A 24513-nucleotide genomic window follows, 5' to 3' on the forward strand; every position below is an offset into this window, starting at 1 on the left:
CACCGGTACTGATACTCAAGGCACCACCTCGCCATTGCCCGAGGGAAAGGGACCCAGGGCTGACTCTCCTACATTGCCAACTGCTCTCTTCAATGAGTGGGCCTAGAAACAACGCAGCCGTTTACCAAAAGAGGTCGAGGGTGTCGTGCTTGGCAAAATCCGCCGACGTATTATTCAACTTGTATTCCTTAATGTTACCGACAGCCCAGTGTATTCAATCGCATAATCATGCTCTACTTCAAACAAGTACTTAAGTGGGATAAACACAATTCCTTATCAATGATGCAAATAACGGACTTGTTGCACGAGAGAGAGCATCAATTGACTGCCCCTTTCCCCGCACATTGTCAATTCCCAATCGAAAAGTAGCTCAAACGCAGCTCGCACTCGCATCACCCGGCCGCTAATTAATGGAGGGGTCAGGCAGACGGCGGGCAGCCAGCCTAGTAAGACGACCCCACTTGCTTTTGCTCTCATCGAACGGTAAAAGAACTTGCAATACCGACATACCTCAAATAAACGAATTGAAAGCGATTGAGACAGTTCCCCGCAGGATACTACTCGATCTCCCGTTGCAGTGGTCGGGGCAGGGGAAACGCACCTCCAACAATGGCCTCTGGGACTTTCCAGACCCTGCCGGAAGAGCTGCTGAGCGAAATCGAACAAGCTCTCCCTTTTCAGGACCGGCTCCAGCTGAGCGCGGTGGACTCGCGCCTCCGCCGCTGCCTCACCCCAGGCCTGTACACGTCGATTCGCTTTTCCAATCGCTTGGACGAGCAGCGCGCAGTCGCCGACATCATCGCCAAGTACGGGCAATATGCCCGCGGTCTGGCCCTGACGTTGGACTTGGCCGTCCCGGAACCAGAAGAGGGGATCGACGAGACAGAGGAACCCATGACGACGACAGGCGATGCCGACTGGTCTGCGCGGGGGATTACCGAACTTCACTCGCGATTTGTTGACCGGAAAGACCCTGCCAGGCATCTCTTCGTTTTCAATACGCTTCTTGGCGGACCCGGGCGGCGAGGTCGGCTTCCGGGGTGCTGAGCTCGAATATGACGACTGGGTCGGTATGTGGGGCCCCATGGCCCCCGAAGACCCCGCCGAAGAACTGGCAGAAGAGGAGGGGCTGCCCGGCTGGCGCCAATGCCTGGCCGCGACGTGGCGGGCCCTCGCGGACAACCCAGGCACCATCCGGCACCTATCCGTGCCCAATCTGGTCCTTGCTCCGTCGTCGGCATGGCAGACTCCGGCTTGGGCCGCGTTCATGGGGCGTCTAGAGAGTCTGTCGCTTGGGATGTGGGATGTGAAGGGGATACTGGACGACGGCGAATACGAATGCCAAGACGTCAAGGACATGCTGGATCGCCACTGGTACTGCCACGCCACGGCACTGCGGCGGCTCGAGATCGTCGCCGGTCCCGGTAACCTGTACGCCACCGCCGTTTGGGGTGACGAAACGGTTTCATTCGAGAACGACGCGCCCAAGCTACCCAGCCTGCGCGAGCTGCGCATCGTCAATTGCCTTTTAAGCGACGCCATGGCGCGGCTCATCGCGACACGGGCTGTTATGGGGCTAGGACGGATCGAGCTGGTCGGCTGCGCCGCGGGCGCACCCTACGTCGACACCCAAGACCCCTGCTGGGAGTCTTTCTTCCTGTCCATCCCGTCCTTCATCAACCTCAGCGGAGGCCCAAGATGGAACGCCGCGGTCGAGTCGCGACTGGCATCGGGTCGCGGCCTCCTCGAGATCGAGGACTTTGTGCTGCTGCATGGCAGAACGACGGCCGAGCTGTGGAAGATGGGCGAGGCAGAGGCCTATATGCTCGAGAAGAGAGGCATAACCGGAGCTGGTCTAGGCTTCCATGAACTCAAGAATTTGCGGTTGGTTCGCGACGGGCGCGAACGCATCAGGCAGCTGCGGAAGGCGGGACGGGATGTTAACGAGAACGAACTGATTTTTCCGTACGCATTTAGAGACCCGAGAAGTGGCTCGATCGAATTCGGTGTAAGCCCTACCGTTATACGGGCGTCAGGCGGCAAGGACGCGGCGGCGTTCAAGGCACTCATGGACTTGGTGAAAACAAGGGGGGAGCGGGGATAGGCATTTGAAATGCGGGAAGGATCTTCGTCTCGCGGTAATGGCGAAGTCAGACATCCTAGGGATCGAGGCTCACGCGAGGGAAGACGAGATGCCACCCCGCAGGGAGTTTATTGCTTTCGCGAAAAGGTGTAATATGGAATTCGATCCCTTTTCTGTTTTGTTCTTGCCACCCGTCCGTCGCACCGGTCTTTTTGTAGGGACTTCCAGAGATACGTGGTGTCGAATCGCCAGGCTCTTGATGGTTTCTCGTAACCTGTCCGCCGCATCCTGTTCCCCGCGTCTGGAGAAGCATAGAGGTATCAAGATGTGATAGTCAACCGACAGCTTTCGAATGAGCGTCTCGGGCCCCATCACGGGCATGTCGCCGACAAGGGCCCGTACTGTCCCGTGATACCCGAGCGCTGTTTGATTATGGGCGTGGATGCAGTAAAGCAGCATGCCCCAGTCGGAAGGATCGTCCGGGCGATCCCAATTCAACGACGACGAGACTCCGTCTATACGTTTAATGGAGTCGTGACGTTGGCTGATCTCCATGCTGGACCAATAGTGGCAGAAGTGGGTAGCAAACGTCACGACGAACTTTGCATACCGCTGCGCCGGCTCGCGAAGACCTGGTCCCCACGAATATGGCGATACTGTCCTGTCTGAGCCATCATAGTTAGCTCGAAGCATATGCCTTGTTGCGGAACAGATGTGTTCCAGAATGTATGCCCTCCCATAAGAAGAATCATTAAAGGGTGCGCATATCTCTGCATAGTCTGGGGCGGATTCAGTTGTTGTATACGGAGCCGAGCGTGGGTTGCATGCCAGACAATAGAGGATGGTTGCAATGATGCTCATGAAGCCCTGTCGTCTTGTGCGAATATCACTTAGAGTGATACCGTAACGACGCAGACCGTCTCGGAGATGCACCAGAACAGCTTTCCATCGAGGGTTCGGAGGCAGGCCCATGACGGTTGCGTACTCTGGCCGTTCGGGGCGCGCGACACGGCGGCCTTGGCGACGGCGCTTATGAACCCGACGACTCCATTTGGGAAGGCAGATTTTGTTGAGTTCTCTAAGCTCGGCGTCGTTGGCCACCTCTGCATCTTCAACGAGCTCATAACTCAAAACCCGGACTGAGCTAGAGATGTATGGTGGTGGTGGCACTGAGGACATTTCGGTCATGGTTGCGTGAGGTTTACCTCAATACTGTGTCCTGCCTAGAAAGAACATTCGGTTGGCATGCAAATCAGTTATTGACTTTTCTTGAATAGGGAAGTTACGAGAAGAAACCCACAGTCCTCTGCCCTTACGCAATGGCCAATGCACCTAAGGTTCTACCATCTGTGAGGCTTTCGTTTTCAAATGGACTGGTTAGAACTGAACCAAAGTTAACTGATGAATGTGCACGTGATCTTGATCTTGATCAGCTTCTACATATCACAAACCGTAACATACTTACTTACAGTCGACATGGCTTTGCATCAATCCAGATTCGCAGGAACGCACATTTGGCACTACCGAAAAACGGATCAGGGTTCAGCTGATTGACAGCTCTTACTCGAGGTGATCCGGTTTCAACAACAAACACGTCCGTATTCACATGAATGTTCGACATTGCACTGGAAAGGACGAAGGTCTAGAGGAATCCCAATAGCTGGCATCTATAGACAACATTCCATCAATTTCAAGATCGGTAACTCGGGCAACAGATGATGCGAGCGCTAAAGAAGAACCATTGGGCACCATGACATACATATGATGACCACGAGTTTGCATTGCAGGCTCCTTCACTAAACTTAGCCCGATCATCCGACCCCAAGCATAGCTTTCCAGGTGGCGTTGCTAATCCAAATCCCAACCGGCTCTCCGATCACCAATCTAGCGACTTCGTGCTGGCGGCTCCGCAGTTGTTTCCGCCCCCCACGTCTCCATTTCCGAGATCATCCTTCGACCACTCAAATATGCCCCCACGCTCTTTGAATGCCTTCTGGTCCCAGTACACCTGGCTGAGCGCTTTCTGCACCCCGACTTCCAAGATGGACGACGACTGCTTCTCGACCCCGGCGCCCTTGTCCAAGAAGCACAGGTACTCGTCCAGAAGAAGATAGCTCGACGCCATGACAGAGTTGGGCTCAGGGATGAAGCAATCGAGATGCCGGTGCTTGCTGCAAAAGACGCCGAACTGCTCGTCGGAGATGAGAAGCTTCTTGGCATTGCGCTTGCGCTTGTTGAGCCGGGCGTCGCCCTCTGCGGCGTCGTTCTCGCCCTCGACGTAAAGGACCTGAAACACCTTCCACCGGACCTATAGTTTCTCGGCGTTAGTATTTACTCTTTTTGGATTGAACATGATGCCTTAAAAGGCAGTAAGGGGAATTTCACGAGTAAACAGGTACTCTTTCCCTCATGAGAAACTGGGAGAACGGCGAACAAACACCGAAGTCGCTTACCGGGTCCAACTTCGCCACCATGTCGGCCATGTCCTCCTGCCAGTTGTGCGTGCACACCACCGTGTTGAGCTTGAACAGGATGCCCAGCTCGCGGCACCAGCCGCGGATGCGGAACAGCTGCGCCACGTTGTCGCCCGTGCCGCGGCCGATGGCGACGTTGGTCTGCTCGTCGAAGCTGTCGCAGCTGACGCCCAGCATGTCGACCCACTTGCCGTGCTGCCGCAGCCAGTCCCGCGTCACTTTGGTCCCGTTGGTGATGATGCTGACGCTCTCGAGGCCGAGCGTCTCCTTGCAGAAGCGGCACAGCATGGCCAGCTTCTTGGGGTAGAGGAAGGGCTCGCCGCCGGCGAAGTTGATCTTGCGCATGCCGGCCTCGCGGAGCAGGCGGAGCCCCTGTTTCATGTCCGCCTCGGAGGCGACGTGCGAGGTCTTCTCGGTGTGGAAGCAGAAGGCGCACTCCTTGTTGCACTTGCGGGTGAAGAAGTAGTTGACCGAGATGGGAACGACGGAGTTGGTGTGATGGTAGCGGTGGTAGGCAAAGTAGGCTCCTGTGGCCATGGCGCAGAGGCACGTTACTGCTATGGCCAAGGGCCAGTGGAAAGGGGCGAAGATGGACATCGTTTTTAGTCCTCTCACAGTATTATGGTGTCTTGGGGAATTCGGGTAGGATTAATCCGTGCAGAATTCAATCGCAAGGGCTACTTGGCCTATTTATGAGGATACCAATTTATGTTTAGTCTACTGCATAGCAATGAGTAGTTCAACTCTGTGAATCTAACCAATGTACCAAGAAATGGAAGTTAAGAAAATGCAAGTTGTACGAATGTCTAACAAAAGGTTAGAGTCATCTGATCTCAAATAGGGGGTAAAACAGGCCTATGCAAACAGCACAAATAGGCTATTGATACGCAATACTACCAGACAACATATTTGTTCCTCCGACAAACTGAGGACAATCCACTTGTTGCTATAAGTCAACTGAAAATGTTGTGCTCATATCCCATCTATACAAACAGCTAGAGAGTCAACCCATGCTTTCAATCAGTTTATAAAATCCCATCAGCATCCACTATCACGTCCTTTCCCAAGTTTCAAACCCAATTCCATCTACTGTATTTCGCAGTCATCCTACAACACAAAGCCCACAAATACGCTGCAATATGGGGCGTATTAGCGACTCCAGTTCAGACTTCGGTTTCACCCTCGTCTTCGTCCTCGGCCCGCCGGGGTGCGGCAAGGGCACCCTCTGCCAGCGCGTCGTCGCCGGGAGCCGCCCCCAATCCGACGCGGCGGTCCATCCTTACACCCACCTCTCGTTGGGGGACCATCTGCGCGAGCTCAGCCAGCAAGACCCGTGGCTGCAAGAGGAGGGGAGTATCGACTACGACAAGATCTGCGAGCACATTGAGGAGAACAAGCTGCTGCCGGCCGACGTGCTCGTCCCGGTCTTCGAGCACAAGCTGGGCGAGCGGTTCGCGACGACTTGGCTGGTGGACGGGTTCCCGCGCAACATGGAGACGGCGCGGGCTTTCGAGAAGGCGGTAAGTGGTATACTTACTCCTGGTTCGTCATGAGCAAGGAACAAGATGACTATAAGAAATGAAGGAAGAGAAGACAGAGAGGAGAGAGAGGGAGAGAGAGAGAGAGAATGCTAATACACGACCTCAACTGCAACAGCTCGGTAAGCCTGTCAAGGTGGTTATCCTAGGATGCGAGCGCGCCACCGCCGAAGCCCGGTTCTTGCAGGGGGGCCGGGACTCCGCCGACGACAAGGAACGCTTTGCCCGGCGGTACGACGAGTACATCGAGAACATGAAGGCCATCCGTGAGCATTATCGAGACATCGCCGAGACGGTTCGTATATCCCCCTTGACGAGTCTTTTCTACAGCTTCCCTTGTTCCCTTGCTGACTATGTGGCTACATTACCATCGCAGATATGCACAGATAGCTCCCTGGAGAATTACCTGGGCAAGTTTGAGGAGGTTCTATCGTCCATCCCTGATAGTGATTAGGACGGAGCGGAGGACGGGTGGGCATCGATACAGGAGGCGGTGGGCAATGGATACAGCCAAGGGAGAGACGATACGGATAACACCCCTCGTTGGCACAGCATTCTTCCTTGGGTAATGATATCGATTTTTATACCTTACAGGGGTGAGCTGAAGTATGTAATGAACAACCAATCAATTCTCACGGTTAGTCTGTACTCGTCCAGGAGTGAAAATGATGCCTAGAGTGGAATGAGAGTGACCCTTTGAATGAATGGCACTTATTATCCAACAAGATGGTGCAGTGATAGAGATTGAGCTGAATGTACAGTATCCACATTGCCACCCCTGAAATTATCCAAGCAGCCACCTACTCCTTATAATGCCCCCTAGTCCTCCCCTCCGCCAGCTCTAGACACTCCCTAGTAACATCCGCATCCCGCGGCACAAGCCTGACCTTGAACTCGCGCGGTATGGCGACCAGCGCCGACTTGAACTGGTTGTAGTCCACGTAGTCCGTATTGGGCGGGCTCGCCTCGCTCGCCACGACCTTGTACGACGCCAGCAGGCGCACCAGCGCCGCGTAGAGCAGCCGCGACGCGATGTGCTGGCCGGAACAGGCGCGCGACCCGGTGCCGAAGCTTAGGTGACCCAGGCCAGTTACTTCGGCTTCGGCGGGTGGGTCAACGGTTTTCAGCCACCGCTCCGGGTCGAATTTGTCAGCGTTGGGGCCGAAGTGGGCTTTGTCTGCGGTTTCCAGGTTGGTCAGAGGTAGAAAGATAGGGAATAATGCGAATATTGTGATACATACCGTGGTTACCGGCTTGCGCGTTGATCAGAACCATAGTCTTGGGCGGGATCACGGCCCCGTTCCAGCGGACCTCGGTCACCGTCTTCCGCGGCAGGCTCATGGCGCTGACGGTGTAGTACCGCCCCGCCTCCTTGACGATCGCGTTCACGTACGGGACCTTCTCCTCGACGAAACACCCGATCCACGCATCGCGCACGTCCGGGTAATGGCGCTTGATGTCCTCGTAGGCGCGGTCCTGCCAGACCTGCCCCTCGGGGGTCGACAGGGAGCCGAGGCACGACGTCAGCGTCCCGGGGATCGTTTCGAAGCCGCCCGAGACGAGCGACAGGCAGATGGACGAGACTTCGACGCCGGTCAGTTTCGTCTCCTCGTCCTTGAGGATGGCGGCGGCGATGCAGGGCTTGTCGATGCCGCGCTCGATCATGTCGCGGACCTTGGCCAAGAGAAGGTCCAGATACGCGTCGCGGCGGTCCCGCAGCTCTCTGGAACGCTTGGTCTTCTCGTTGTTGGGCAGATACCGCAGGATCGGAACGTAGTCCTGCAGATTCTCGGACGCGCTTCGTAGCAGCGAGATGGCCGACCCCACCTGTAGGATCTCGCGCAGCAGGTCGTCGTAGACGGCGTCCATGCGGATGCCGTAGCACAGGGTCAACGTCGTGTTGAGGGCGTAGCGCTGGATGTAGGGCCGGACGTCGATCTCGACCTCGCCGGACCGGCTGTCTTGCTGCAGGTCCCGGACGATGCAGTAGCTCTCCAGGTCGAACATGGGGTAGTAATTCCTCAAAGCTGGTCTGCCCAACGCCGTGCCCGCGGCCTTGCGCTTCTTCCGGCACGACTCGTCCCAGGGCGACGAGCCGATGGTGAAGCCCTGCGTGCTGCTGATGACGCCGTGGAAGGTGTACAGCTTCGGGCGGTCGATGACGGCGTTCTGGTTTCCTAGCAGCATCTTCTTGCAGTCGTCGAAGGAGTTGACCACCACGGCGCGGGTGTTGCCGAGCTTGACCTGGAAGACCGAGTGTCCGTATTGCCGCCACCACCTCTCGCATGTTGTGGCGTGGTCCTCGCCGAGCTGCAGCAGATGGCCAAAGACCGGCACGGCGCCAGGAATCTCGGGTAATCCCTTTATGTGAGGAATGTCGGTGGCATAGCCGACCTATCATAACCCTTATCAATAAGACATGTGTGGTGGGTGGGAAGGGGTATCACAGGTTTACATAGTACAGCAGGACTAGCACGATTAGTCCACCAAATAGCAGGATGGGGATGATATTTGCGCGTGTCATCGCCGTTCCCAGTTGCCCCATTCCGTACGCAACAGGAGTGATCGTGTCCATCAGTTTCAATTCCATGGTGAACTCCCCTCGCTTCGTGATGTGTTCTGTTGGGCGAGTCTCGATGCGAATTCCTCACTTTTGGCTGTTTCAATAGCTATTTTATCTATCCCCGGTCATCTTATCATCCGACGAGCTCCTCGACTGGGAGATAAGAAGTGATCGGAGCTTGCGATGATAGAGTTGCATGGCTGTTGTTGGCCTACCCCGCATTGAGCTGCAGTGAGACCAATTGGTGTAGATCAACTTGGTAATGGGCCAACATGATGCCGGTAGTAAGACGACTCAAAGGATTGTAGTATCTGGGTGATTTGCTTATGCAGTTGCCGTAACAAAGTATATGCTATTTCCCTTTCGTTGGAACTTCTTATCTGCAGGAACAAGGTCTTGAAAATGGCGATACTCGTATTCTCTTATTTGCCGATTTTGACCCAAACAATAGGGCCGGCCTCAATATCAATGAGAAGTTTAGATATATTCGGACGGCAAAAGATTACGCCGTCGAGAGCACCCCACCCTCGTATGGATCAATATGTCTCGCGGTTCGGGTCGTACTTGGCGATCAAATCAAGAGGATTTGCAACGAGATGAAAAGCCGGCATCTGCTCAGTCAGGGATTGGCCGCTCATACACGAAACTTGCGGCTTCGTGTTACCTGAGAGCGCTATCCGATCTCGCGAACCATAATGCGACGCTGGCCCCCTGATTGGCCGATACAAGAAGCATGCTTTCTTCTTCGGATGACGTCGCGTCGTCGGAAGTCTTGGGCATTATTCTTCTCTTACTTACGCTTAATGCCACGACCAAGTTCAATTGACTAGTCCATTAGCTCCTGTCCACACTTTCCGCCATGGCCGCCCCCGAGATCCGCGAAAAGGGGCCACCGGCCGATTCTGACAACAGCAAACAACCGTCCGGTCTCAGCCGGGGCGATGGTTCCGACGTCGCCGAGGGTGTGGCGGTAGACTTCACCGCCGGATCCCAAGCGCTGCACCGTAAGCTACGGGCTAGAGAGGTGCAAATGTTCGCCATCGGCGGAGCCATTGGCACTTGTAAGTTATCCATGACCTCTCTGCAACTCTTTCTTGCTAATCTGATACCACTCCAGCGCTATTTGTACAGATGGGCTCCGCATTACCAAAGGGTGGTCCCGCAGGTCTCTTCATTGCCTTCGCCATATGGGGGAGGGGTCAGTAAGTCCGTCCCTTTTGATTGGGACGTGCAAATGAGTGGGAGCTGACTTTTACCTCAGTGTGGTCTGTCAACGAATGTTTCGCGGAGATGGTGAGCTATCTGCCGATCCCGTCGCCCTTTGTACGTTTTGGGGGCGAGTGGGTGGACGGTGCTCTGGGTTTTGCCATGGCATGGAACTTCTTCTTCTGCGGTAAGTGACAGCAGGCACGCACCACTTTTCTCTCTTTACGTCGCCAGGGCTATTGTACCTGCTTACACCTCACAGTGGCCTTCTTGGTTCCCTTCGAGATAGTGGCAATGAACATCATGATCACCTTCTGGACGGACAAGGTCCCGGTGGAAGCCGTCATTGTCGCCATGATCGTGCTGTACGTCATCCTCCATGTCTTCTCCGTCCGGTACTGGGGCGTCTCCGAGTTCTACCTCTCGACATTCAAGGTGTTTCTGATGCTGGGCCTCTTCGTCTTCACCTTCGTCACCATGCTGGGCGGCAACCCTCTGCACGACCGGTACGGGTTCAGGTACTGGAAAGATCCAGGGGCGTTTGTGGAGCACCTCGCCCCGGGAGGCACCGGCAAGTTCGTCGGGGTGATTTCGTGTGCCTACCAGGCTAGTTTCACGTAAGTCTACAAGCCCAGTTCTTCCATATCATGGTATATACTTTCCTGAGGAAAACAGAATAGGGGCTCATACGATAGCTCAAAAACTCTAGGATGTGTGGTCCCGAGTACATCTCAATGGTAGCGGCGGAAACGGAGAACCCGCGAAAGACTATGCCGCCCGCGTTTCGATCTTTCATCTGGCGGATCTTGCTTTTCTGTGTCGGCTCCGCTTTGTGCATCGGTATCCTGATACCCTACAATGACGAGACCCTGCTTGCCATTCTGGCTGGTAAGCTCGACGGTTCGGGAACCGGCGCCGCTTCGTAAGTTTTCCCCACAAGTCGGGGCACGCAGGTGCTCTTCACCTTGATAATAGTTAAAACTAACCCGACGTCATGAAACAGACCCTACGTCATCGCAATGGGCCGGCTCTCGATCCAAGGCCTGCCGCACCTCGTCAACGCCCTGATCATGACCTCCATCTTCAGCTCCGGCAGCGGCATGCTCTTCGTCGCGACGCGGACCCTGCACGGCATGGCGCTGCAGGGCCACGCCCCGGCCCTCTTCGGCCGGTGCACGCGGGGCGGCGGCGTCCCGGTCTACGCCCTGCTCCTGGCGCTGGCGTTCGGCCTGCTCGCCTTCCTGCAGGTCGACAACGCCTCGGCCAAGGTGCTGACCTACCTCGTCGACCTCATCACGTGCTGCCAGCTGCTCAACTACGGGTGCACGGCGCTGGTCTTCCGGCACTTTTACGCGGCGCTGCGGAGGCAGGGGGTTGGGCGCGATAGGTTGCCGTATCGGGGGCGGGGGCAGCCTTATACGTCGTACGTGGCCATGGGGGGCACGCTGTTCATGGTTTTGGCGGCGGGCTACGATGTGTTCTTGGACGGCGGGTGGGATGTCATGTGGTTCTTTCTGGACTATGGCATGATTGGGTTTTTCGTTGTGGCGCTTGTCTGGTGGAAGGTGATCTTCAGGACCAAGTATGTCAGGCCGGGCACGGCGGATCTCAGTTTGGGGGGCTTGAGGGAAGAGATTGATGATTATGAGGCTATGTACGTGCCGCGCTCACAGAGCAAGATGGACAAGGTCTGGGGTTTTTGGATAGCGAAGTGAATCTGGGGCTGGTTCATCCAAGAATCGATGTTATCATTATCTCAATTTCTGTTGACACGACATTTTGTGGAAGGCGTGGGGGCGCTGTTATGCACATCTTGGTTTTGTTTTGACTTTCTAGTTACGTGCTTGTTAACGTAGGTACAGTATTATATCAAGGCGCCCGATCTCAAAGGCTCCATTGGACGGGTCCACGCTATTGTAATCCTTCATGTTTCCCTTTCCGCGGCTTGGTAGTCTGAACCTCCGTGATGCTCCAGTGCTGTCCCTCAGTGTCCTCTAGAAAGCTTAGTCGAACTTGGAGGTAGTCATGGCTCAGTGTTTTCGTCCTCTCGGCTAGATCGGTCTTAGATGACTAGACGCTCGTCACGTCATCGCCATTGCGCGCCAACGCGTGATCCGGGTCGGCAGTGGAGCCGTTGTCGCGTATAATTAATTGCCGAAGTCTGCTTCTCATCTTTTCTACTAGTTCTGATATGTTGGGCGAAACAGCTAAAATCCGAAGCGATGGCAAATTTACGGCAACGAGGGCCATTCCGCACTCTAGCATGGCGTAAAACGCCATTTGGGTGAGTCGGTCTACTCAAAGGGGACAAATTACAAGTCAGAAATCTTCATCATTCGGAATCAAAGCTGGGTGCTGTGGAAATGGACTCACATTCAGGGTCAGTATCGAAGAGATATGCCATGCCGCCTAGTTGGATCCTGATACTGATCACCATTCGAACAATCGATGCGCCAAGGCCACTGTGTCATACGTTAATAGCTACTTGATAAATTTACTCAAATACGTGAGTCCTCACACGGAAGCGAGAAGAAAGATGCCTGCAATGGACATTTTTCTTTGCAGGGTTGTGTGGAGACGCAAAATCTGTCAAGCAATTTTGTCAGTCGCGTTTTAGCTAGACCATAGTCCTTACGACTCGGCCTAGGCTGGACCTACAGCAGGTATAGGGAGTGCCATTATCCAGACATCCAGTAGAAAGTCGGAGACGGCTAGCCCTACAATAGAGGGGACCACCAGAGTGCAGGCTTGGGAGAAAGAGCCCACTTGATGTCCCCACGAGTCCGCGCCACATTCGAAGACCAGCAAGAACTCGAAGACTAGAAGCCACAGGACCACAACGACGATGGTTGTCCATGTCAGCGTGTTTAATCTGCCCGATTTGCCGCCACTGCAAAAGATGCGGCGGTAGAAGAAAACCGCGCTGAGCTTCACGGAAGCCAGTGTACACCTGATTAATACGCCGACCAGCATGCGCAACTAAGCAAATTAGGTAAGAGGGTCTTACAAATTCAATCATCCGGTGACAGGAAAGTAACGACAATGGGAACTCACTAGTCTTTCGGTTTTGTCTCCTGCTGCTATTTGTTCGGGTGTAAAATCATGGCTGGAGTGACCCAGCCCCTGATGATGAACCACTAAAATATTCGATGATTACCAATTATCCTTCTTGTGGGTAATAATAATTGGGAAGGTGGTCATCATGGGCTGCTTGCTCAAATGAAATGTAAACGTTTATTTCAGGAAGGCATGTGGGATAACTTACTTATAAACACACATACCGTTGCTCCTATGTGCGATGCCTAGCAAGAGTATTCGGTGTCAGTCACATTATTACCTCAATAGACAAGATCCGACGATCAAATGGGCTGATAGACGTACCAGTACGGCAGTGGCTGTCCAGTCGTCTGCCATCAGGGGTATCTTTTGCTGAATACGCGCCCAGAAACGGAGGCCAGTAGCGATCATTGGCAAAATCATCATCGAGAAGCAAAGAGCCAGCAGGCCATCTTTAGAAGTATCTGACATGGCGACAAAGGTATGGGGCAGCAGTTGCCAGTGTACAGTAGATTGGTCTTCCCCATGTGAGGAAAGAACAGGCCCTGTTATACAGACTGTATTTGAATGTTTAATCCGCATACGTCAGGCAGTCGTCATTCGGCGTACTCGGATTCTATAGCCTCACTTACATAAGACTCCCCCTTTCAGCCCTACAGCTTCCGGGCTTGACTCGTCCCGAGTATGGCGTCGATCATAACTGCCAGTTTCCAAAAATATCAACCAGTAGAATGCATACGATGAATATGCGTAGTACTGATCATCCAAAATGGCTGTCCTCGTGATCACACAAGGCGTTTTGGAGTCGGAGAGATGTGGTTTCACGAGGTTGTCTCATCGTCAGCCACTGCCACCACAAACACCTTTCCTGCCACGGGGAGCCGTAATTTTGCACCCCCACGCATTGGCCGTTGCCATACCAGCCTTCGTGCAAGAAAGATGGTAGAGCAGGAGCCACAACTGGCCATGATACATACAGGCCTTTCCGCAGATCCTGCGATTAAAATTGCTGATATGAACAATGATCATTGCCAACGCGCGGCTGGTCGCTAGTATGCGGATGCTTTTATGAAAAGAACCATTGGTAACGGTGGTGTAAATTGAAAGACTGGACGGAAAACAAGTCTGCATCGTAGACATATTCATACTTCTACATGGCTCTTTAGGAAAATGCAATAAAACAAGCTCAATCCCTGGAATGTATTGGTTTTCAGCCTACGGGGCTTCAAGCTTTCTGACTTGGTGTCGCCAATCATGCCTTCTTGACTGGGAAATGCATGCGGAAGGGCTTAGAAGACGCCATGCAGAAGAGCGATTACAACAGCCTCGTGTGCAACATTGGCCTCGATTACTCCCGAAAGAACCCCATGTGTCGCACCCAGCCTCAACCGCGGGAATTGGATCAGGTTTCGGCGCATCAAAAGGGCAACAACCGTCTACGAGACAATGCAAGTTGTCTAGGTTGGCGAAGGCGCTGTCAAGTGGCAACCAACATGCCAATTACCTGTGCCACAGAATGGGGCCGCCACATCTAGCACGAAACGGCCCGCTGAAGGACTGGACTGTCGTGCCAAGTCTCCCGGACATCACGGCTCCGACTCTTATCTACAATGGCGCGCGCGACACCTCGCACGACGTCGCGCAGGTCCCGCTCTTCGAGCCCATTCCCCGGGCCCGCTAGGCCCGGCTGGCGGAGGGACCCGAGTGAGGGTTTTGGAGGTCGTTGGCGAGTTTTTGGCGGCGGGAGAGGACCTAGTCAAGATTGAGACAGGGGAGTGAGATAGTTTTATGCCTACCAATTCGTCGAGGATGCACACGCCACGAGATGGCGTCCTTCTTTTCCAGGGACGTCATTCGCCCTACAAGGTTGGGAGTTCAAAGCTCGAATTTGGCCATGATGCAAGCTGAATGTTTAGCTGCAGCCGCTGCATCTGCTAAATCCACGGCACTATTAGCGGAGTTCGGTGCTGCCGAAGCTTGCCTTTCAACTTCAATTGCGCAGAGGTTGCCCAGTATCTAGTTGGGTAACTAATTCCAGCTTTTACTACATGATATACATGCGTCTCGATCCGAGCAGTAATCAGCATCGTTTCCTCATCAGATGAAATCCCGAATTGAGGTCTATCAACGACTGCAAGACGAGCCTCAAGCCAAGCTTCCAGCGATCGCACCCACTCTTCCAAAGCGACCGGCGTGCTGCGTGTCAAAAAGGGGGGCGACCTAACCTGACCTGACCGACTTAGCTGTACAGCAGGTGTGCACCCCTTTCAAAACTCAATTCCTCGTTTTCCCGTCGCGATCATTCGGCGTCAGACTGGCTCCGCTCTACCCCCCAATGCTTTTGTAAACGTGACGTAGTCGCGACACCACGCCGTCGGGCTGGGAGGTCAAGGCCGAAGTGAAAGAGGAAGCGGCTTCCAGCTTCACCCTGCCGTACGTGAACAGCGCCGCTGCAGAGGCGCACGGGCGCAAATGGGCTTTGCAATGGGCGTCCGTCGTCGCCTCCTCAGCGCACCAGCGTCATGAGCTGTGGTGATTTCTGTTGTTTGCGCGAGGTAGGGCAGGATGAGCAGGTTGCCCATCTGCTTCTGGCACGAGCTGCAGCGGAAGCTGATCCTCGTTGAAATACCCAAAGGTGTTCACACCCAAAGAAAAAGAATTGAAATCAACAAGCGTAGCCAACGTCAGAATGGGGGGAATCATTGTAGTTTTTATTCAAGAGAAGACCGAATCTATGTATTTCCACACGGGTCTTCCTGGCCTCCGAATTAAGTAAACCGCCATCATGTAACATGCCATGCAACTCGTAACCTCGTATCGCAGTAGCCCTGCTCTTGTTCCGACTAGCACCGACATTGGGATTGTCCTGGACTGGTGTGAATGTTCACCATGTCTTATTGAGATCCCCCTGCCGATGTTTTACCGCACCGCTCTTCTCCCGGTGCATTCTCTCGGCTGTCCCATATCTGTTCAACGCTGAATCGCTGCTTTAGATAAGGGACGCAGATTGGATCCCCGTTTCTAGTGGGCCATGACTACCTCCTGGGGCTTGCCAGCAGCAGGCTTGTCATCGACTTCCATGGCGTCGTCGCCGCCGGCCTCGCCTTCGGCCATCTCTTCCTCGCCCTCCTCTTCCAGCTCATCTTCGCTCTCGTTCTCGAGATCGACACTGCCGTCCTCGGACATTTCGTCCTCCTCTGCAGGCTCTCCGCCCTCAACACCGGCCATGGCGGCATCGTCTCCGACAGCGGCCGCGACTGCTTGGCCATTGGCCTCACCTGCAGCGGTAGCATCCTCTTCCTCGGCTTCCTCGGCGAGCTCTTCAGCGCCGTACTCCTCATCGTCGGGCTGGACATCGGCCTCGGGCTGCTCAGGAGGGAACTCGGCCGGCGGCAGAAGCTTCAGAGTCCCTGTGGAGTTTGTTAGCGGCTGTCTGATTTGCGAAAGGCGGGGCAGGTAGAGAATTGGATTTGCAGATATGACTTACCACTTGATGGCGAACCGGGTTACACGTGGCTTATCGGCCAAGACGTTTCTGCGGATCTTCTCGATGATAGGCTTGGCCGGAGGATCGGCGTTCAGCTCTTCTGTCTCGTACTCATTGTTGACGTAGTATCCGACTCGAATAAATTCGCGACCGTCATATGAACAGGTCAGAAGGACGACAGTAACGCCCAGAATGTCGGCATCGGGAATTCGCTTGGTGTCGGGAGCCTCTGCCTCGAAGACGAACTTGTTGACTCCGACGGGAATCGGGCCGACAAGGAGAGAGTCCAGCTCCTGGTCGTACTGGTCGCTGGATTGAACAAAGCGAAAGGTCAGCCATGAGCAAAAGCGGTGTGAGGAGCAGGAGGCAGGCAGGAAGTGACTTACCTGGTCGCCGAGCCGACGTAGGTCAACTTCCACTCGAGGTCTGTACGCCACCAAAAGTCAGTATGATTGATCACAAAGGCAATTCAAAGAATCAATTGGAAGCCGTACCCTTCTCAAGCTGCTCGAGACACTCAAAGGTGATCTCGAAGACGTACTTGTCGCCGAACTTGGCCGGGTTGTTGAGGATGTTAACTCCCAGAAGCGATACGACAGACATCTTGGCGGTTGTGTGGTGAGAAGACTGAAGTGAGGATACTGCAGTTTTTGGTAGGTGGAAGAGATGGTTTGATTATGAAGCGTAAAAGAGATAGAGAGGGAGAAAAAAAGACCAACGATGCAGAACTAGAATAACGAGGGTTCTCTCAGTTCATGAAACGATATTGGACAGAGAGGAGTGAAGGCAGTAGGCTGGTCCACTCTGCGGCGTTGGTTGGTGGAGGGATGGGCAACAAATGGATTTGTTTTTGCGACGTGGGAAAGAGATATGGGACTCGCCAGCTTCCCAGTTCCCAGCCGGTTTACAGTGGGCCGCCCAGATTGGACGCGACTTTCTCTTCCTGCTCACGCGTCTGGCGTTAAGTGCTTGCAGAAGAAGAAGACATGTGTGCGCCATTGCCAGCCAGTCAAGCCTCGCGCGCTAGGAGTAAAAAGGCTTAGGGGCCCACCATGATAGATTGGCAAGGGTCTGCTAGGTTGGTGAAGGTCAACAAGAAGTTGAAGTCACCCAAGTATCGACGACGTGCACTGGTTGAAGGGACTTGAACGAAAACGGATAAAAGTTTTGAGATGTGATTATTATATAGCATCCATCATCGTTCTGATACTGAATGTTGATGCAGCAAATCTGACCTAGCCGGGTCTAGAGTTTCCTTCATCAGAAGAGTGAATACACGTTCACTCGGAGAAACGCTTGCCCATCCCGGAGCTGCCAGCTGCTCTTACAAGCTCAAAAACGGGTCTGTGCGCCTGTGCAGCCAACTAACTTCCGTGGCTGGCATGTACCTTAATCCTTGTTCAATCGCCGGTCTGAAAACGCTTTAATCCACGCCTTGCCTTTTTCGAGAATTCGCCGTGGTGTCGAGGCTGGGGTTGATTCTTCACTTTCGCATCGTGACAGTCGCCGAAAGTCGTCATCAATTTTCTCGGCGCCTCATCCATCAATCCTCTCTTTGCTTGTAATTATACCACTGCCATCCGACGTTTTGATCTTCTAGGACCCGGCCTTGTGACGGCGCACCTTTTTTTTCTCTTTGGATTTGCGCAAGTCCATTCCTGCAACCGAGCTTTGTCTAGCGCGCTCTGGTTTCCGACCAACTCGACAAAAAGAGTCCACGATCGCCGAGATACTTGCTGCGCGTACGACAGCGCCTAATAATACCGCCGACCTCCTGTCCTCCGATCCTTGTCGCCGACGATGGCATCTGAGAATCCCGAGGATGGGTTCGCCCAACACGGCGAGGAGACTGACAATACATGGGGAACTGGCGATGGAGTTGGAGCTTCAGAAGATCAACAACATACTGAGCATGATAGCCATGAACAAGCACAAGAACCTGACTCTGCTGATCCATCATTCAATGCTTCTGGTGACCCTACTTCGGATGCCGATGAAGATGGCGGAGAGTACGACCCTGAATCTATCAGCCTTACCACTACTGTCCCCGTCTTGCCTCCCGCCTCACATACCCCGACTGCAGCCGCAGAGCGCGACGATGCTACAGCGTCTCCTCGTCCGTCTAAGAAACCCAAAAAGGCGGGTGGATTCATAGTTGGGTCCTCGGACGATGAAGATGATTCTGCAACCCCTCCGCCCGCAGTGCCTGCCGCTGCTACGAACAGTCTCAAGCCTGCTTCTTCTGATGCGCAGTCGCGTGCTTTCACCCATTCCCCCCTGCAACAGTCGACCACCTCGGCAGAGGCCACCACCGACCCTGCTGCGGCTGGTCCGACAGCTCAAGCGAGCAATGGACTGGGCATTGTAACAGCTACTCCAAACATGAACGAGGCCAAATCGCGCCTCCCGACTGATATCATCGGTATTTTGGAGGATCGCATCAAGGACGATCCCCGTGGCGATATGGATGCTTGGCTAGCTTTGATCGAAGAACACCGCAGACGTAACATGATCCAGGACATCAGAGCTGTCTACGAGCGCTTCTTGAAAGTGTTCCCCAATCGGTTTGTTTTCCAACCCTTCCCACGTGTTTCAGAAACTAACCACCACCCACAGGCGGAGATTTGGGTGCAATACCTTCAACAAGAACTCAGTCTAGACAATTTCGCCGAGGCAGAGCAGATCTTTCAACGGACCCTTATGACCATACCCAGCGTACAACTCTGGACAGCCTATCTGGACTATATCCGACGACGAAACGACTTACACGATGGCACCGGCCAGGCGCGCCAGATTGTGAACCAATCGTACGAATTTGTGCTGGACAACATTGGTCATGACCGAGACTCGGGCAAGATGTGGCACGACTACATCCAGTTCATCAAGAGCGGGCCAGGCCAGATCGATGGAAAGGGTTGGCAAGACATGCAAAAGATGGATGTGCTTCGCAAGGCGTATCAACGAGCCATATGCATTCCTATGTCGAACTTGAACATCCTCTGGAAAGAGTACGACCAGTTCGAGCTTGGAATCAATAAAGTAGCTGTAAGTCGCATATTCTCACACACATGCACACAACATACGCCATACTAACAGTGTTCAGGGTCGCAAATTCTTACAAGAGAAGTCACCGTCGTACATGTCGGCTCGAAGCGCCAACACCCATCTTGAGAACTTCACCCGTGGCTTGCAAAGGACTACTATTCCCCGACTTCCCCCTGCTACTGGCTTTGAGGGCGATCAGGAGTATCTTGAGCAGGTTGACTTGTGGAAGAGATGGATCGCTTGGGAGAAGGACGACCCGCTTGCATTGAAGACAGACGAACCGGAGACTTTCAAATCCCGTGTTATTCATGTCTACAAGCAGGCACTTATGGCTTTGCGTTTCTGGCCCGAGCTGTGGGTCGATGCCGCGGAGTGGTGCTTTGACAATGGGGTGCTTGGCAAAGACGGATCAGATCTCGGGCTTCAGTTCCTAGTTGACGGAATCGACGCCAATCCTGAAAGCGCGCTTCTTGCCTTGAAGCATGCGGATCGCATCGAGTCGACGCATCCCTCCGGAGAGGGTGTAGAAGGACAGCGCGCCCTCGGCGAGGCTGTCCGTGCACCTTATCAGACGGTTCTGGATGCCCTTTACGACATGGTGAAGAAGCTCAAGGACCGTGAGGCAACAGCTGTCAGCTACATCGAGAGTGATCCTTCCCTCGCCGAGTCGGACGAGCCCCAGATGGAGACAGATGATGGCGAGGTGGCGGAGAAACCGGCCAAGACCAGCCTACGGGAGGAACGCATCAAGGCTGTGCGAGAAGGATTTGCCGTCCAGATCCAAATGCTCTCACAGCAAATTTCCTATCTCTGGATCGCTCTCACGCGGGCTTTCCGCCGCATTCAGGGCCAGGGCAAGAGCACTCCTGCTTGGGGCGTTCGAGGCATTTTCACCCAGGCGCGTGCCAGGGGCCGGCTCACGAGCGATGTCTACGTCGCAGTCGCGCATATCGAATGGGACATCTACCAAGACCCCGTCGCCACTAGGATCTTTGAACGCGGCGCCAGGTTGTTCCCTGAAGACGAACACTTCATGGTTGCTTACCTCAAGCACCTGCATTCGCGACACGACACTACGAGTAAGTTGTGACTGCTGGTCCTTCGCTGTTTCTATTCTTAGTACTGACTATTTTCGCAGATGCCCGAGTCGTGTTCTCTCAATCCGTCAAGCGCTTCAAGGAGAAGCCCGAGCTTATTCCCAAGCTCAAGCCTCTATATGCCTATTTCCACAGCCACGAGGCAAAGTTTGGCGAGCTCGCGCAGATCAAGGAGTTGGAGAAGCAGATGGCTGAATCTTTCCCCGAAGACTCTAGCCTTGCCCACTTTGCAGCCCGGTTCTCCTCCGAGAGATTCAACCCCATCGGTGCGCGTGTGATAATCTCGCCCAGTGCCCAGATGAGGCCCAAGAACATCATGCCGTCCGTCGAGCAGATCAACACCTCGGCGCGTGTAAGCCCTCACCCGTCCGTGATGGCGGACAGAAGCCCGAAGCAACAGTTTATGCCTGTAGTCAACTCGCCGAAGCGTCCATACCAGCCCGATGAAGACGACTACCCTCCCAGAAAGGTCCAGCGCGGCGTTTCTCCGCTTAAAGGTGCAGCGGGCCGGAGAATGGACCAACAAAGGCGGGCGCAGGGTCAAGGTGTCGCCTCATATAGCACTACGCCTGCGCCCATTTCTCGGGACATTACGTTCCTCCTGAGCCTCATCCCGCCCCCACACCAATGCGATGCACAGCGCTTCCGATCCGACGCCATGGTGCGGGTCATTAGGGATACGACCGTGCCGGACTACAACGAATGGAGGGCTTCGCAGAATCAGGGTATGCGGAGTGACCAGCCTTCACGTACGCATCAACGATAAGTCCCCAGAGGGATGCCCGCATTCGTAACTAACTGTCAATGTTCAGGGCCGTCTGGTCGTCCCGAAAGCCCCTACTCGAGGGGGCTTACCCGACTCCCCCCCCCCCGGCGACACAATACTCGCAAAGACCTCCGTCTAGCGATGATTATGAGCCCTCGCCGTCTGATTGGACGCAACCCCCTCAGGCAGCTAATTTCGGCCAGCAGGGCTTTACACCATCACAGCTTGCTAATCCTTATATGGTTCCAGGGGCGTCTGCTCCTCTTCCTGGTTATCCAACTCAACCAAACCAATACTATGGCGCTCAATATTAGGAGCATTTGCCCAAGTCTTACCAATACCACTACTGGAGATAGAGTGGGCGGGCTGCTTTCCTTCGCATGGGGAAAACATGATGGGCGTTTGTGTAGGAATAGTGAACAGACGAAGGACTCGTCTCGCAGCAGGCAGCTGACCCGCCTGCGGATCAAGGTTCTTCACTGGGAAGCGCGCTTGAGAGTTGATTGGATGGATACAAATCCCCAACTCAAGCATTGCTACACAGTCATGTGACTTCCGTCTATCCTTACGAAGCAGGATGAAGATAGCTAGCTACTTAGGAAGTACTAATACTACTGCATGACTTACGTCGACACCAACCTGTCTCTCTTTCACAGCATAAGGTCCCTAATGTTGACCTTTCAGTGAGCCACCGAAGAATTTTGTCACACGAGCGTCAATGTCGGAATACCTGCGGCGTATGGCCAATATACGGCTTATTTACCCGGCCACTTGACATGATGCCACCACCCTCGAGGTGATAGGCATTTACATGCACAATTCACACTGCCTTGCTGGTTGGCGTCGTTCTCATGCTCATGTTAATGCGACGTTGCCCACCAAACCCAAGCATGCATAACTGTTACCATCGCAGGCTTATGTGACCTTCTATTAGCTCTTCGCCTTGCTTACCATTGCCCCTCCCCCTTTCGATTGCCACACTATCGACCAATGCGCATAAGCACAATTCATCTCACAGCTCACTCACTGTTCTTCCATCACCAGCTATCATGTTGGTGATATCTATCACACTGCCACCAGCTAAACAGCCGTTCACCCCACCACCACTACATCTGATAGGACTGACTGCACAATTGATAGCTAATGAGCAGACGAAATGTTTATTCATCGAATCATTTTACTTTACAACTGCCCAATCCTTTCATCGAATGTCAGTCCTGGACTTTTGAATCGATTCCCTCCATGATACTCATAAGTCCGTAGTAACGCTTGATTGGCTGCCAGCCAAACAAAGAGATATCAAAGCTTGACTTCCGTCTAATATCTTCCATTGTTTAACGCTAAGGACACCTGGAGCAGTTCCGATGTGATAGACAAGCATACCGTCCTCATATCGAGGAATTGAGCCAACAAGGACAATTTCTACCAACAACATATCCTCATTAACTTGGACATCATGGTTGTAGCCATAACTCTATTCAGTATGAACGAGCGGTTCTCATTGCTCGCATCTTGTTTCAGCAACGAGTCCCAGTTTACCCTCACGAAGCAAATGTGGGCACATAGGTAGCCGTCCAATCTTCAGCACACCCATTACCCAAATGAGGCTGCTTCTTTGGTGCTGTAGAAGGAACGTCCAATGGCTCCTGATCGCTCTTTCTCTATGTCGAGGAGTGCTGGTAAGGAGACCCACACTCATGTAGCTAGCCGGCCACCCTGCGGCTTCCCCGTTTGTAAGAATGTTCAGAAATGGGATTCGGTCGATTCCTAACATCAATATATGCGTACGTCTGACACTCTGACCAAGTCAACTACATCGTGCCCCTCCGTATTGGCTCAGACCCCGTAGACAAGCCTCGTCCCCCTCGTAAGTGTCCAATATAAGAAATAGTGCTGCATCAAGAACGTCCAGGGGTTAACCACTGGATCGCAACCGTATAACCCACCACGCCGGCGACGTCTCAAGGTAGTCGCCGACTCGCCGATCAGCTCCCGTAGTCCCACTATCCACTGAAGCACTTGTTTACTGACCTATTCGGCTGATCTCCAGTGGTACATACCTGCAGGCCCCCCCGCTTAGACGCATAAGTACCTCTCCCTCTCCTTCAAACAGCCACCTCATGCGCACCTCTCTTCCCTCAACACAACAACCACAACACGATCCAAGGTCCGGACCCCAAAGGTAATTCATCAACTTGATCCTTCGCATCAAGGTAAGTGCATTCACATCCCATATTCAACTGTCTGCCTCCATTCACCCTCCCTACTACTGGTAGCCTGACTTTATACGCATAAATACCAGTCCAACCTACCACTCACATCTACAGCCTCTCCTTCCTCTTTTCACCATCCTCACCCACCATCCTCCGTCTCATCAGTCTACACCATCTCCCCTTCAGCACACTACATTGGCATCTCATTGCCTTTGGCAAGGTGAGTTTACTACAAGCCGGCACATCTCCTCAGATTGTTGATGTGCGCTCCATACCATCCGCCCTCCGCACATCTTCTCACGCATTTGCCTCTTCAGGTCCTCCTCGACTTGAACCTTCCCTTCCCTTTTTTCTTTCGAGGCATTACTTTCTTTTCATTTGTACTGACCATACCTCCTCGACCTTCCAGGTACGTCCAGTAATCCAAACAAACTCCACCCCCAGGAAGCACTTATCGGTCTTCGACTTCGTATTGGCCACCCACCTTCCTCTCCTCCCAACAACACCTTCACCTCATCCTCCATACGCGCAGTCAACTAAAGGTACGTAAATCTCATTACTTGAGCATCAGTCTGTCTCGAGGACTGTCCTCAACATCTCCCACCTACACAATCCTCGTTGAACTCCCAATCTCTCCCACTTCCTCGACAGCAGGTCATCTTCCACTGCCATTCCCAATTTCCCAACATCACCATCTACCTACTGTAGATAAGAAGTAAGTATCGACCCATGCCTACACCACACCACCAACCAACCCTTGAGCGTTTGTCTGCTGGCCTTGAGCCAAACACATCATACCCAAATTCTTCGTTTACATTGCGCCGGCGGGGATCTTTCAAGACGTCATTGGGCATCTTTTCTTACCTCACGGGTGCAATTGATCCCAGATAAAGTCAATCCTACATACGAGACCCCATCTCTCACCTTATTCCCTTCCTCCTACTCATCCTTCTCAATTTCTACCCATTGATTGTACATCCTCTG

General features: G+C 53.6%; 10 protein-coding genes across 10 annotated transcripts; 7 read left to right on the top strand and 3 right to left on the bottom strand.

Annotated features, from left to right (window-relative positions):
• Positions 1-609: 609 nt before the first annotated feature.
• On the top strand, positions 610-1047 carry PG985_013244 (uncharacterized protein; the record flags this gene model as incomplete). Its single annotated transcript, XM_066833010.1, has 1 exon — positions 610-1047. The coding sequence occupies one exon, from the start codon at positions 610-612 to the stop codon at positions 1045-1047; it is 438 nt and encodes a 145-aa protein (XP_066677750.1).
• A 25-nt stretch (positions 1048-1072) lies between these two features.
• PG985_013245 (uncharacterized protein) lies at positions 1073-2104 on the top strand (the record flags this gene model as incomplete). Its single annotated transcript, XM_066833011.1, has 1 exon — positions 1073-2104. One exon carries the CDS (start codon positions 1073-1075, stop codon positions 2102-2104), a length of 1032 nt encoding a protein of 343 aa, XP_066677751.1.
• Positions 2105-3010: 906 nt separating this feature from the next.
• On the top strand, positions 3011-3226 carry PG985_013246 (uncharacterized protein; the record flags this gene model as incomplete). The annotated part of the gene is made up of 1 exon (XM_066833012.1): positions 3011-3226. The coding sequence occupies one exon, from the start codon at positions 3011-3013 to the stop codon at positions 3224-3226; it is 216 nt and encodes a 71-aa protein (XP_066677752.1).
• Positions 3227-3959: 733 nt separating this feature from the next.
• Positions 3960-5154, bottom strand: PG985_013247 (uncharacterized protein; the record flags this gene model as incomplete). The annotated part of the gene is made up of 2 exons (XM_066833013.1): positions 3960-4391; positions 4537-5154. 2 exons carry the CDS (start codon positions 5152-5154, stop codon positions 3960-3962), a joined length of 1050 nt encoding a protein of 349 aa, XP_066677753.1.
• A 542-nt stretch (positions 5155-5696) lies between these two features.
• Positions 5697-6549, top strand: PG985_013248 (P-loop containing nucleoside triphosphate hydrolase protein; the record flags this gene model as incomplete). The annotated part of the gene is made up of 3 exons (XM_066833014.1): positions 5697-6077; positions 6214-6390; positions 6472-6549. The coding sequence occupies 3 exons, from the start codon at positions 5697-5699 to the stop codon at positions 6547-6549; spliced, it is 636 nt and encodes a 211-aa protein (XP_066677754.1).
• Positions 6550-6895: 346 nt separating this feature from the next.
• PG985_013249 (cytochrome P450) lies at positions 6896-8685 on the bottom strand (the record flags this gene model as incomplete). Its single annotated transcript, XM_066833015.1, has 3 exons — positions 6896-7272; positions 7337-8489; positions 8551-8685. The coding sequence occupies 3 exons, from the start codon at positions 8683-8685 to the stop codon at positions 6896-6898; spliced, it is 1665 nt and encodes a 554-aa protein (XP_066677755.1).
• An 832-nt stretch (positions 8686-9517) lies between these two features.
• Positions 9518-11579, top strand: PG985_013250 (uncharacterized protein; the record flags this gene model as incomplete). The annotated part of the gene is made up of 6 exons (XM_066833016.1): positions 9518-9719; positions 9776-9856; positions 9920-10051; positions 10127-10481; positions 10574-10786; positions 10868-11579. 6 exons carry the CDS (start codon positions 9518-9520, stop codon positions 11577-11579), a joined length of 1695 nt encoding a protein of 564 aa, XP_066677756.1.
• A 2643-nt stretch (positions 11580-14222) lies between these two features.
• Positions 14223-15457, top strand: PG985_013251 (uncharacterized protein; the record flags this gene model as incomplete). The annotated part of the gene is made up of 3 exons (XM_066833017.1): positions 14223-14327; positions 14383-14696; positions 15280-15457. 3 exons carry the CDS (start codon positions 14223-14225, stop codon positions 15455-15457), a joined length of 597 nt encoding a protein of 198 aa, XP_066677757.1.
• Positions 15458-15942: 485 nt separating this feature from the next.
• PG985_013252 (histone chaperone ASF1) lies at positions 15943-17011 on the bottom strand (the record flags this gene model as incomplete). The annotated part of the gene is made up of 4 exons (XM_066833018.1): positions 15943-16331; positions 16434-16717; positions 16795-16834; positions 16903-17011. 4 exons carry the CDS (start codon positions 17009-17011, stop codon positions 15943-15945), a joined length of 822 nt encoding a protein of 273 aa, XP_066677758.1.
• A 1197-nt stretch (positions 17012-18208) lies between these two features.
• PG985_013253 (cleavage polyadenylation factor subunit RNA14) lies at positions 18209-21316 on the top strand (the record flags this gene model as incomplete). The annotated part of the gene is made up of 3 exons (XM_066833019.1): positions 18209-19453; positions 19512-20532; positions 20592-21316. The coding sequence occupies 3 exons, from the start codon at positions 18209-18211 to the stop codon at positions 21314-21316; spliced, it is 2991 nt and encodes a 996-aa protein (XP_066677759.1).
• Between the last annotated feature and the right edge of the window lie 3197 nt (positions 21317-24513).

Source organism: Apiospora marii, assembly GCF_038362585.1.
Source record: "Apiospora marii strain CBS 49790 chromosome Unknown utg000011l_segment0_segment0, whole genome shotgun sequence".
NCBI lineage: Eukaryota > Fungi > Ascomycota > Sordariomycetes > Amphisphaeriales > Apiosporaceae > Apiospora > Apiospora marii.